This window comes from Balaenoptera musculus, chromosome 5 (genome assembly GCF_009873245.2).
Source record: "Balaenoptera musculus isolate JJ_BM4_2016_0621 chromosome 5, mBalMus1.pri.v3, whole genome shotgun sequence".
Taxonomy (NCBI): domain Eukaryota; kingdom Metazoa; phylum Chordata; class Mammalia; order Artiodactyla; family Balaenopteridae; genus Balaenoptera; species Balaenoptera musculus.
In genome coordinates this window covers 110140132-110154594 of record NC_045789.1, presented here as the reverse complement: position 1 = coordinate 110154594, position 14463 = coordinate 110140132, and the positions used below count along the sequence as shown (strand labels likewise).

The 14463-nt window shown below is 39.0% G+C and overlaps 2 protein-coding genes across 6 annotated transcripts in view; both read right to left on the bottom strand.

Annotated features, from left to right (window-relative positions):
- Window positions 1-693: 693 nt before the first annotated feature.
- On the bottom strand, window positions 694-1770 carry LOC118895336 (RNA-binding protein with serine-rich domain 1-like). Its single transcript, XM_036852260.1, has 2 exons — window positions 1619-1770; window positions 694-1333 (listed from the first exon to the last, which is right to left on the bottom strand). Exons 1-2 carry the CDS (start codon window positions 1768-1770, stop codon window positions 694-696), a joined length of 792 nt encoding a protein of 263 aa, XP_036708155.1.
- A 616-nt stretch (window positions 1771-2386) lies between these two features.
- Window positions 2387-14463, bottom strand: part of SEC24B (SEC24 homolog B, COPII coat complex component) — a 92292-nt gene continuing 80215 nt past the window's right edge. For all 5 annotated transcript variants that reach the window (XM_036852681.1, XM_036852683.1, XM_036852684.1 and 2 more), the window contains 5 exons: window positions 14316-14453; window positions 12828-12932; window positions 11948-12040; window positions 3537-3640; window positions 2387-3293 (listed from right to left, as the gene is read on the bottom strand). In XM_036852681.1, the coding sequence (XP_036708576.1) occupies window positions 3179-3293; window positions 3537-3640; window positions 11948-12040; window positions 12828-12932; window positions 14316-14453 (555 nt within the window). In that variant the 3' untranslated portion in view covers window positions 2387-3178. The remainder of the gene's footprint in view (window positions 3294-3536; window positions 3641-11947; window positions 12041-12827; window positions 12933-14315; window positions 14454-14463) is intronic.

The window sequence follows — 14463 nt, the reverse complement described above, 5'->3', positions numbered from 1 at the left end:
CAAGGTAACCTGCACGACCACCATGAATACCAACACAACCGGGCGGGGGGAGGGGTTCTGTGATGACCCGACAGAGCTGACTCTCAACTTACCAGTTTCAGAGAGAAAGGGAGACATGGGTGTGTGTGTGTGTGTGTGTGTGTGTGTGTGTGTGTGTGCGTGCACGACATGCGTACACGTGAAAAGAACCATTTTGGGTATTTGGCCCTAGAGGTCGGAAAAGGACTCGAGCAGGGGAGCAGGGCCAGGCTAACAGGAACGGCAGTTGCGTAAAAGCACACCTTTCCTGTGGGACCCTGCGGGCCAGCAGGTTAGGGCATGACCAGGCCACCAGATCGGCCCCAGGTCACCTGTGGAATGGGAAAACATGCTCCCAGGCTGGGGCTGTACCACCTCCGGGAGGCCCCTGCTCATCCCTGCGGGCTTTGCCACTAAACTGACTCTCAGGAACTAGAAATGTGGAAGCTTTCTAGCCAGAAAACTGGAGGGCATCTTCATAAGCACGACCCCAAACCAACAACCCTCCTGCAGCCGGAACTCTGCCGCCAGGGGAAATGTAGCAATTACTGCCTTCACCTTCGAAGCCTGCCCGAGTTAGGGATTTCTTTCCTACCGATCCTCCTTCGGCTAGAAAAGTGACACGGGTGAGTTGGATGGGATACAAGTCACAGGGCAGAGCTTCGGTGGCCCTGCTTATCGGGAGGAGCTGGAGCTGGAGCGGCTCCTGTGGCGATGGTGGCCAGGAGAGTGGGATCGCCGGCGCACGGGGGACCTGCGCCGAGGGGAACGCGACCTTCTCCTCATCTGTGGGGGTGACCTGCGCCACGTGGGAGGCGGTGGCGGCACTCTCCTGGGAGGGCTGAATCGCCTGGGGGGTGGCCGAGGCCAGGGGGCCAGCACAGCGGTGGCAGTGATCTCCTGGCCATCGATGTGTCCTCCGTCCTCGTGCTTCAGCGCCTTCTCGGCCTCATCTGGATTCTCAAACTCCACATATGCGTAGCCTGTAGACAGATGGGGGTGCATCCTTTCTACAGGCACGTCGATCGTTTTAATTTTCCCATAGGTGGAGAATATCTCCATATGATCCTCGGTCACGTTCCTGGTGAGCCTTCCAACGTGCACTTTGGTGGGTTTAGGGGAAGGGCTCCGCCTTTTCCTTTCCTTTTCATCTCTTCGGGGTGGTTTGGATTTGGAGCGGGAACGCCGCCTCTTGTCATGCCTGCGCCGAGAAGGGCTCGGAGAGCCGGAGGAGCTGCCGGAGCTGCGGGAGGTGCTGGAACTTCCGGAGCGGCTCGATGCTGAAGGTGAGCTGCAGCCGCTGCTGGAGCCCGTGCTAAAACCAGCATTCTGGATTCCTTATCTGGCTTTATTTTTCTCCGTTGCATTCACCACACCTGACATATAAACGTACTGTCTTTCCCCCAGTCCTCCACATGCTCACTCTGGAGTGTAAGCTCTGTGAAAGCAGGGATTTTATGTGTTTTGGGCCTAGAACAGTATCTAGCAAGTATTAGTACTTATAAATACCTGTTAAATGAGGAACAAACTATCCAAAGACAAAACATTTCATCTTCCTTAAAGTAGAAACACGATACTTTGCATTGTAAAATTACAGTACTTGGTTGCCCTTGGAGTACTGCAGTCGCTCCTCACGTCCCACAAGAGTGCCCTCCTGGACGCAGCATGGTGTGGGGATGGCTGGGAGAAGGTGGTGGGCGTGCAGAGCATCTGACCTCTACTATTAGCTTGGCCGCTGATTAGTAACGTCATCCGGGGTGAGTCATTTAACCTCTCATTTCTAGCAGGGAATGCGAGAGAGTACTTTTATTTTTATCCAAAGAAAAGAGGTCCACCAAACACAAACCGGTAGAAATCACTCACTACGCAGATCGAGAGCCTTTTTCCTTCCACAGTTCATCAATGGGACTTTTACAGTGTTTATAATAAAATTTTATTTACAAGCTAATGGATCAGGAACAGTTTTTATAGTAAATAAGCTGTTAGTAAATGAGGGGTTTTTTTCCATCAGAATGAAATCACTCTCAAAGTTCAAGATGGTAATCTTAAAGTCAATTCAACAGGATAGTCACAATGTTATAAAAATTTTCTTGCTATGAATGTGCAGGAAAAAAATGCCTAATTTAACCAAGAAAAACAAATTAAGGTTATGATTAGCCAATAAACATATTTGTTTTGAAAGTAGTTTTTTTAGAATACAAACAGAATAAGTACTTGGTAATGTCCACAAATTAATGAAAACATATTCACATACATTACCTAGCGAAATGTGGTATCGCTGCATTTCCCCAAGCAGTAAATTCAATACATCCTATATGTAAAAATACCACCAGCTCTCCCCCACCACAAACACACAAACACCAAGCCATATTGTCAAGCAAAATATTTTTAATTAGTAGGCTGATCATAAATAAATCCACATAAAAGATTTAACAGAATTACAAAGAGTTTTGTGTTTCTTTTGTGGACTCAATTCGTAATATGCATTCGTCAACCTCATTCTCTAACTGCCACCAAAAGAGTTGTCATCCAACAATGCAGCACAGTTTAAGCAATTCATATTCTGTAGTTACATTTTTACATTTTCTTTACAAATGTAACATTTATGTACATTATATATATATTTTTTCTATAGTTCATGTACTGAAACTCTATTGTTTTTACAGGGAAAATATTGAATTCATTTAATGAATATGAATCATTCCTTGTTAAAAAGTAATTCATATAAACAAATAACATGGTACCACTGCCTTTTGGCATCTCTTGTCAGAGTTCAAGTCCAGAAATGTTATATTAATTATAAGAAAAGGGAGTTTATCTAATATTACATTATGACATACCATCCCACATAACTACCTAAGTTTGCCGGCTTGCAATGAACAGAGCACTGTACTGCTGCACTACAGGAAATGTGTGGAAACCAATTCAAAATATACTTCGTGAAACAGCATCATCATTACCATTGATTTAGGATGAAGAAAATCTGTCAAGTTCTTTGTTCCTCTTTACCTTTTGCCAAAGCCTCAGACCAGGTGCTATGCTACACATTGTCTCTTGTAACAACAAATGCCTACATTTCAAATTTCCTATGTGCTTCTCTGACACATTACGCTTTACCTAGGTTATAGACCTTTTTCTTCTTATTCAATTTTATTCCACTTCACTTACAAATCTGCTGCTGAACGTGAAGCAAAAATTCGTAGTAAGAGAATGCGGCTTCTGTCCGGTCTTCAATCAAATGTTGAAAAAATTCTGTTTTGGCAGGACTCTCATCTCTGAAGAAGAAAAAGGGGTTTTTATCTATAATGCATACTATTAAAAAGAATACTTATACATTAAAAAAAATTACTAATTCATAGGGACTTGAAAATGAATAGGGGATGTTAATCAAGTAACAGCATTCTACCACTAGAATGTATTTTGATATTATTATTTAAAATTTGCTTTTGAAGACAAACAATTTCACATAGATTGGACAGGATAAGACAATTTCATAATTAAGTTATAGAAGTACTTACTTTACCACGTGAAGAATTGGGTTTAATGGTCTGTTGTCTCTAAGCCAGGTTATAAAGGATCTAGCTCTTTCTGATGAAAGGGTGTCTAGCTCTGGAAGATGTGTCTGGTAAAAAATGTAATTAGGAGATTATTTCCTTTCTCATAGACTTAGGCAGTGTTAGGACTCAATCATGATTGCCACTATCACCAACCAACTGCCAGCACTCGATTCCCAGCCCAAACAGCAGCAACAAAACACATGAGATTTACACTGTTGATAAAGCTATTTATATTTTTCTAAGTCATAAGATATACTTAATGATAAGTATGTGACTGATATTTTACCTGAATATTATACTTCTTTCCAGACAAGTCAATAAAACATACACAATGATTAGTATTTCACGTATATTGTGTTACACTTTGTATGTTTCTTCTAAAGGAAGTATTCAAGTGAAGGGGGCTATCACTAAGTTCCAATTTCACTTATAAACAACTATACATTATACCCTATTCTCATAATAGGCATTCTTAGGGAATTTTATGTTTTCTTTAGTCCTTAAAATTTAAGGGCAAGCAATTTTAAAGAATAGTGTGAATGTGTAAATATATTTAACACTATATGCAAGACTATTTTAGAGACCTAAAAAGTCTATTCTTTGCGCATTATTCTCTCTTCAGGTTGTATTCTTTTTAATAGATGCAGAGATATTACTTATTTAATGCTACAAGTATATGTGTACATATAAATTCTTCCATGAATATACCTATAGGATACATTCTTAGGAGTAAATAATTTACTGTTTCATACACTGTGTGATTTTAATTTGAACAGATATTGTCAAATGACCCTCCAAAAGACTGTGTAAATGTAGAGTCCAATCCATAGTATTTGACAGGCCTGTTGACCTATTCCCTCTGCATTACTGCCTGTTATCAAATTTAAAAAAATTTTACCAGCTGGCAAAAATCTGATAAATGAAAGAAATGCTATGCTGTTATTTTGTTTTCTTAATTACAAATGAAGTTGAACATTGTTTCATATGGCCACTACTATATTTTCTGCCCATGAATTACCTGTTCAAATCATTCTTATTTTTCTTTTCTTATTTGAGGGAGTATGGGTGTCCTTTTCTTAAAGATTTGTAAGAGAACTTCTTATCCTAGAGAAATAAGCCCCTTTCCAGTCATATGAGTTACCAATAATCTTCTGATTTGGTTGTCTTTTGGCTTTATTTATTTTACCAGATAGAAATGTTTTATTTTTATGCTCTCAGAGTCTTTAACCTTTTCTACCACTGACTTACAAAGGCCTTACCCATTTTAATATAATAAATATTATTTTTCTAATATTCCATTTCTTCAGTGATTTGAAATGCAATCTTTACCGCATTCTATTTTTCATGAATTAGATCCATTTCTGTATTCTGTTCCACTGATATGTTTATTGTGCCAGTATCACAGTGCATAAATACAGCTATAAAATAGAGTTTACTATTTTATTTAGCAGGACCTGTTTTTCACATGCTTTCCTCTTTGCTGATAGTATTCTCTCTTTTCAAACTTTTCCTTATTATCCTCATTTGTTGAGTCTTAGAAATGAACTCTGGGATTAATGTGTCAAATTTAAAAAAATAAATCAAACAGCGAATGTGGTAAGAATCACACTGACTTTATATTCATTTAGGAGAAAGGATATATTTACAATAAGGTAGGCCTTTTCCATTAAGTATAGAGAACTGCTTTCAGAATCATATTTCTTTGGTATTAACACACATACATTAAAGGCCTACTGAAAAAATTATGTTTGTTATCAGCAAAATAATTTCAATTAGAGAAGTTAAAGTTGTTGGAAAACAGTTTGGCAGTTGCTCAAAAAGTTAAACTTAGAGTTTACCATATGACCCAGTAATTCCACTCCTAGTTACATACCCAAGAAAGCTTGAAAACAGATGTTCACACAAACACTTCTACATGAATTGTTCATGGCAGCACTGTTCACAACAGCCCCAGAGTAGAAATAACCCAAATGCCCATGAACAGATGACTGGACAAACAAAATGTGGTATATTCATACAATGGACTATTATTTAGTCATAAAAAAGAATGAACTACTGATACATACTACAACATGGATGAACCTTGAAAACACTGTGAGAAGTAAAAGAAGTCAAACACAAAAGGCTGCATATTGTGTGATTCCATATACTGTATATGAATTGTCCAGACCAGGCAAATCCGTAGAGATAGAAAGTAAATTAGTGGTTGCCAAGGGAAAACAGAAAGGAAGAACTGGGATTAGGAACCAAGATGGCAGAGTAGAAGGACGTGCTCTCACTCCCTCTTGTGAGAACACCAGAATCACAACTAGCTGCTGGACAGTCATTGACAGGAAGACACTGGAACTCTCCAAAAAAGATACCCCACATCCAAAGACAAAGGAGAAGCCACAATGAGATGGTAGGAGGGGTGCAATCACAGTAAAATCAAATCCCAAAACTGCTGGGTGGGTGACTCAGACTGGAGAACACTTATACCACAGAAGTCCACCCACTGGAGTGAAGGTTCTGAGACCCACATCAGGCTTCCCAACCTGGGGGTCCGGCAATGGGAGGGGGAATTCCTAGAGAATCAGTCTTTGAAGCCCAGTGGGAACTGATTGCAGGACTTCAACAGGACTGGGGGAAACAGAGACACCACTCTTGGAGGACACACACAAAGTAGTGTGCCCATCGGGACCCAGGGGAAGGAGCAGTGACCCCAGGGGAGACTGAACCAGACCTACCTGCTAGTGTTGGAGGGTCTCCTGCAGAGGCGGGCAGTGGCTGTGGCTCACCGTGGGGACAAGGACACTGGCAGCAGAAGTTCTGGGAAGTACTCCTTGGCGTGAGCCCTCCCAGAGTCCGCCATTAGCCCCACAAAAGAGCCCAGGTAGGCTCCAGTGTTGGGCTGCCTCAGGCCAAAGAACCAACAGGGAGGGAACCCAGCCCCACCCATCAGTAGTCAAGCAGATTGAAGTTTTACTGAGCTCTGCTCACCAGAGCAACAGTCAGCTCTACCTACCACCAGTCCCTCCCATCAGGAAACTTGCACTAGCCTCTTAGATAGCCTCTTCCACCACAGGGCATAGAGCAGAAGCAAGAAGAACTACAATCCTGCAACCTGTGGAACAAAAACCACATTCACAGAAAGATAGACAAGATGAAAAGGCAGAGGGCTATGTACCACATGAAGGAACAAGATAAAACCCCAGAAAAACAACTAACTGAAGTGGAGATAGGCAACCTTCCAGAAAAAGAATTCAGAATAATGAGTGAAGAGGATCCAGGACCTCGGAAAAAGAACAGCGGCAAAGATCGAGAAGTTGCAAGAAATGTTTAACAAAGACCTAGAAGAATTAAAGAACAAACAAACAAAGATGAACAATACAATAACTGAAATGAAAACTAAACTAGAAGGAATCAATAGCAGAATAACTGAGGCAGAAGAACGGATAAGTGACCTGGAAGACAGAATGGTGGAATTCACTGCTGCAGAACAGAATAAAGAAAAAAGAATGAAAAGAAATGAAGACAGCCTAAGAGACCTCTGGGACAACATTAAATGCAACAACATTCGCATTATAGGGGTCCCAGAAGGAGAAGAGAGAGAGAAAGGACCTGAGGAAATATTTGAAGAGATTATAGTCGAAAACGTCCCTAACATGGGAAAGGAAACAGCCACCCAAGTCCAGGAAGCGCAGAGAGTCCCATACAGGATAAACCCAAGGAGGAACACACCGAGACACATAGTAATCAAATTGGCAAAAATTAAACACACAGAAAAATTATTGAAAGCAGCAAGGGAAAAACGACAAATAACATCAAAGGGAACTCCCATAAGGTTAACAGCCGATTTCTCAGCAGAAACTCTACAAGCCAGGATGGAGTGGCATGATATACTTAAAGTGATGAAAGAGAGGAAACTACAACCAAGATTACTCTACCCAGCAAGGATCTCATTCAGATTCGATGGAGAAATCAAAAGCTTTACAGACAAGCAAAAGCTAAGAGAATTCAGCACCACCAAACCAGCTCTACAACAAATGCTAAAGGAACTTCTCTAAGCGGGAGACACAAGAGAAGAAAGGACCTACAAAAACAAACACAAAACAATTAAGAAGATGGTCATAGGAACAAACACATCAATAATTACCTTAAACGTGAATGGATTATATGCTCCAACCAAAAGACACAGGCTTGCTGAATGGATACAAAAACAAGACCCATCTATATGCTGTCTACAAGAGACCCACTTCAGATCTAGGGACACATACAGACTGAAAGTGAGGGGATGGAAAAAGATATTCCATGCAAATGGAAATCAAAAGAAAGCTGGAGTAGCAATACTCTTATCAGATAAAACAGACTTTAAAATAAAGAATGTTACAAGAGACAAGGAAGGACACTACATAATGATCAAGGGATCAATCCAAGAAGAAGATATAACAATTATAAATATATATGCACCCAACCTAGGAGCACCTCAATACATAAGGCAACTGCTAACAGCTATAAAAGAGGATATCGAAAGTAACACAATAATAGTGCGGGACTTTAACACCTCACTTACACCAATGGACAGATCATCCAAAATGAAAATAAATAAGGAAACAGAAGCTTTAAATGACACAGTAGATCAGACAGATTTAATTGATATTTATAGGACATTCCATCCAAAAACAGCAGATTACACTTTCTTCTCAAGTGTGCACAGAACATTCTCCAGGAGATATCACATCTTGGGTTACAAATCAAGCCACAGTAAATTTAAGAAAACTGAAATCATATCAAGCATCTTTTCTGACCACAACGCTATGATATTAGAAATGAATTACAGGGAAAAAAACGTAAAAAAACAAACACATGGAGGCTAAACAATACGTTACTAAATAACCAGGAGATCACTGAAGAAATCAAAGAGGAAATCAAAAAATACCTGGAGACAAATGACAATGAAAACACGACGATACAAAACCTATGGGATGCAGCAAAAGCAGTTCTAAGAGGGAAGTTTATAGCTATACAAGCCTACCTCAAGAAACAAGAAAAATCTCAAATAAACAATCTAACCTTACACCTAAAGGAACTAGAGAAAGAAGAACAAACAAAACCTGAAGTTAGCAGAAGGAAAGAAATCATAAAGATCAGAGTGGAAATAAATGAAATAGAATCAAAGAAAACAATAGCAAAGATCAATAAAACTAAAAGCTGGTTCTTTGAGAAGATAAACAAAATTGATAAACCATTAGCCAGACTCATCAAGAAAAAGAGGGAGAGGACTCAAATCAATAAAATTATAAATGAGAAAGGAGAAGTTACAACAGACGCCGCAGAAATGCAAAGCATCCTAAGAGACTGCTACAAGCAACTCTATGCCAATAAAATGGACAACCTGGAAGAAATGGACAAATTCTTAGAAAGGTATAACTTCCAAGACTGAACCAGGAAGAAATAGAAAATATGAACAGACCTATCACAAGCAATGAAATTGAAACTGTGATTAAGAATCTTCCAACAAACAAAAGTCCAGGACCAGATGGCTTCACAGGTGAATTCTATCAAACATTTAGAGAAGAGCTAACCCTCATCCTTCTCAAACTCTTCTAAAAAATTCCAGAGGAAGGAACACTCTCAAACTCATTCTCTGAGGCCACCATCACCCTGATACCAAAAGCCGACAAAGATACTACAAAAAAAGAAAATGACAGACCAATATCACTGATGATTATAGATGCAAAAATCCTCAACAAAATAGTAGCAAACAGAATCCAACAACACATTAAAAGGACCATACACCATGATCAAGTGGGCTTTATCTCAGGGATGCAAGGATTCTTCAATATACATAAATCAATCAATGTGATACACCATATTAACAAATTGAAGAACAAAAACCATATGATCATCTCAATAGATGCAGAAAAATCTTTTGACAAAATTCAACACCCATTTATGATAAAAACTCTCCAGAAAGTGGGCATAGAGGGAACCTACCTCAACATAATAAAGGCCATATACGACAAACCCACAGCAGACATCATTCTCAATGGTGAATAACTGAAAGCATTTCCTCTAAGATCAGGAACAAGACAAGGATGTCCACTCTCACCACTATTATTCAACATAACATAGTTTTGGAAGTCCTAGCCACAGCAATCACAGAAGAAAAAGAAATAAAAGGAATACAAATTGGAAAAGAAGAAGTAAAACTGTCACTGTTTGCAGATGACATGATACTATACATAGAGAATCCTAAAGCTGTCACCAGAAAACTACTAGAGCTAATCAATGAATTTGGTAAAGTTGCAGGATACAAGATTAATGCAGGGAAATCTCTTGCATTCCTAGAGACTAATGATGAAAAATCTGAAAGAGAAATTAAGGAAACACTCCCATTTACCATTGCAACAAAAAGAATAAAATACCTAGGAATAAAGCTACCTAGGGAGACAAAAGACCTGTATGCAGAAAACGATAAGACACTGATGAAAGAAATTAAAGATGATACCAACAGATGGAGAGATATACCATGTTCTTGGATTGGAAGAATCAATATTGTGAAAATGACTATACTACCCAAAGCAATCTACAGAATCTATGCAATCCCTATCAAATTACCAGTGGTATTTTCTACGGAACTAGAACAAAAAATCTTAAAATTTGTATGGAGAAACAAAAGACCCCGAAGAGCCAAAGCAGTCTTGAGGGAAAAAAAAGGAGCTGGAGGAATCAGACTCCCTGACTTCAGACTATACTACAAAGCTACAGTAATCAAGACAATAATGGTACTGGCACAAAAACAGAAATATAAATCAATGGAACAGGATAGAAAGCCCAGAGATAAACCCACGCACCTATGGTCAACTAATCTATGACAAAGGAGGCAAGGATATACAATGGAGAAAAGACAGTCTCTTCAATAAGTGGTGCTGGGAAAACTGGACAGCTACGTGTAAAAGAATGAAATTAGAACACTCCCTAACACCATACATAGAAATAAACTCAAAATGGATTCGAGACCTAAATGTAAGAGTGGACACTATAAAACTCTTAGAGGAAAACATAGGAAGAACACTCTTTGACATAAATCACAGCAACATCTTTTTTCATCCACCTCCTAGATTAATGGAAATAAAAACAAAAATAAACAAATGGGACCTAAACTTCAAAGCTTAGCAAAACAAATGGGAAACTTCAAAGCTTTTGCACAGCAAAGGAAACCATAAACAAGATGAAAAGCAACCCTCAGAATGGGAGAAAATATTTGCAAACGAATCAATGGACAAAGGATTAATCTCCAAAATATACAAACAGCTCATGCAGCTCAATATTAAAAAAACAAAAAACCCAATCCAAAAATGGGCAGAGGACCTAAATAAACCTTTCTCCAAAGAAGACATACAGATGGCCAAGAAGCACATGAAAAGCTGCTCAACATCACTAATTATTAGAGAAATGCAAATCAAAACTACAATGAGGTATCACCTCACACCAATTTGAATGGGTATCATCAGAAAATCTACAAACAACAAATGCTGGAGAGGGTGTGGAGAAAAGGGAACCCTCTTGCACTGTTGGTGGGAATGTAAATTGATACAGCCACTATGGAGAACAGTATGGAGGTTCCTTAAAAAACTAAAAAGAGAATTACCATATGATCCAGCAATCCCACTACTGGGCATATACCCAGAGAAAACCATAATTCAAAAAGACACATGCACCCCAATGTTCATTGCAGCACTATTTACAATAGCCAGGGCATGGAAGCAACCTAAATGCCCATTGACAGATGAATGGATAAAGAAGATGTGGTACATATATACCATGGAATATTACTCAGCCATAAAAAGGAACGAAATTGGGTCATTTGTAGAGACGTGGATGGATCTAGAGACTGTCATACAGAGTGAAGTAAGTCAGAAAGAGAAAAACAAATATCGTATATTAACGCATATATGTGGAACCTAGAAAAATGGTGCAGATGAACCGGTTTGCAGGGCAGAAGTTGAGACACAGATGTAGAGAACAAACATATGGACACCAAGGGGGGAAAGCGGCAGGGGGATGGTGTTGGTGGTGGGACGAATTGGGCGACTGGGACTGACATGTATACACTGATGTGTATAAAATTGATGAGTAATAAGGACCTGCTGTATAAAAAAATAAATAAAATAAAATTAAAAAATTAAAAAAAAAAAAAGAAAGGAAGAACTGGGGATATAGGTTTCTTTTTGAGGTGAATGCTCTGAAATTCGATACTGGAAATGGTTGTAAACATTGTGAATATACTAAAAACTAATGCACTGTACACTTTAAAATGGTTAAAATGTGACTCATGGGAATTTTATCTCACAAAAAAAATTTTAAACAAGTACACAAAATCCACTGACCATTTTCTGTGGTATTGATGCAAAATTCGGATACCCGAGCACATCCTCTATAAAGTTATTGTCACAGCTTTTTCCAATCCAAATGTAAAAAACCTAAAATTAACAATAACAAAATATTAAAACTTCCTAATCAGAAACCGAGTATAGCTACTTTTCTCAAAATTATCAAGCATAAAAGAGGCAAAGTATACTAACTCAAATCAAGTAGGAACAAACATGAAAGTAAAAGAGGAAACCTGTAAGTGGCACATTTGGAATCTACATTCAGGAATCTAGAGTGGTTCATATCTTCTCTGCTTAAATGTCAAGGCTTCTCATAAAATATATTTTACCGTTTTCCTTACCTTTATCCCAACACGAATGTAATGCTCCAACCAGGATAACTGACTTTCTCTATTTCCTACCCACTAGTTCCATCATTTCAATTACTGTCTCTGTACTTTAACTAACGCCTCCCACCCCTACCCCGTTCCTGCCCCACCCCATACTGTGGCTATCCGAACCCCTTTCCTGCTCACAAGGCATCATTTATGAAGCCATCTTGCCCATTCTGACACCCTTCACCACCACCCTATCCAATGACCTCTCCTGAACTCCTAATTATTAATGGCATTTCAGACAATGGATCAAGTTGAACTAGATAAATTCTTGAGGTCCCTTTGAATTTTATGATTCCTGATGGTAAAATCCTTGAAGACAGGAATTTATCTCTTTACTTCTCTTAAATAAATTGACCTCCTGTGCCGGTTACCAATTTACTGCCTTTGAATTCCTAATCCACCTTTCACTGCCTGATCGGTGATAACAGAGCTGGACCCTGTAAGTGTTTCTCCTTTGGCCAGCTGGAAGCGTTAAGCTTGTGTCAGTAGTGGGTGCTTACAGAGCCACAGTCCATAAGGAAAGCACCGTCTCGTGTCAGTTTCTCTGCAGACAATTTTTGAAGAGGTGGCTGAGGTACCACCCTGTCATTAACGTGTATTGCACCCTGAAAAGAAAAAAGATGGATTGTGAATGTACTTACATTACTATTATCACAGGCTGGAAGCTAATGGCCTCTAGCTCTGTATGAAATACTGAAAAATGATACTTGAGAATTTTGTAGGATGCAAAAAATTACAGTTGACCTTTGAACAACATGGGTTTGAACTGCATGGGTCCACCTATATGCAGTTCTTTTCAATAAATACTACAGTACTACATCATCTGCAGTTGGGTGAATACGGAACAGAGGACACAGAGGACTGACTATAAAGTTACACACGGATTTTCAATTGCACAGGGGTTGGTGCCCCTAACCCCCTCATTGTTCAAGGGTCAACTATATTGATAATACATTACCACCTTGGCTGTAGAATCAAGACGCTCAGATGTATTTAAATTAAAAGATGCTTGAATGTATTCAAATTTAAAAGATAAAAACATGAATATGTAAAATGACCTGTCCATTTCCTTCCCTTCTGGGATCAGGCTATGTTAAAAGTATGACTACTATATCTGCTGCAAAGGACTTTTTTACATTCCTCTAGTAACAAAATACAGAGATGATTCCAAATAACAGAGTTTTAACACAAGGAAGAAAAAAGACATTACATATTTGCATATTAAAAATACTGTTGGATACCAGATTTGCTTTACAATAATATAATCAAAGTTTCACTCTGATCACATCAGAAACAGTCAATATCTTCAAAATATAGATGGAACTGCCCACTCTATAGCATACTTTTTTTTTTTTTTAAATCTATTTAGATATACTTGTTTTTTTTTTTTTTTTTTATAAAGACTGTTGCTTTTTTTTTTTTTTTTAACTTATTTATTTATTTATTTATTTATGGCTGTGTTGGGTCTTCGTTTCTGTGTGAGGGCTTTCTCCAGTTGCGGCAAGCGGGGGCCACTCTTCATCGCGGTGCGCGGGCCTCTCACTGTGGCGGCCTCTCTTGTTGTGGAGCACAGGCTCCAGACGCGCAGGCTCAGTAGTTGTGGCTCACGGGCCTAGTTGCTCCGCGGCATGTGGGATCTTCCCAGACCAGGGCTCGAACCCGTGTCCCCTGCATTGGCAGGCAGATTCTCAACCACTGCACCACCAGGGAAACCCTATAGCATACTTTTGCAGTAAATGTAAGCAAACCCACAAGGTGAATTACTTCCCATATGAAACTATTTTTGAAAACTCTGTAACTAAGACAGTATCTAATAGTCCTATTGTCCAATCAAATCCATAGTTAGTGTCCTTATTTAATGTATTATTACCACAGGGGAAAAACAGATGGAAGAAGTTGTTAATACATTACTACCTTAGCTGTAGAATCAAGACACCCAAATAAATTTAAATTAAAAAATTTCAAACACACTGAAAAAAAAATCATACCTCATCTGTCAGTCTGTCTACCCTGTATAGGTTGGGATGAATCATTTTCATTAGATGAACAAGTGGCTGACACTTTATCTGACACATGGCATATACACGATCATCCAGGCGTGTGCTTGTACCAGTTCTAAATGCTTTCTACATGGAA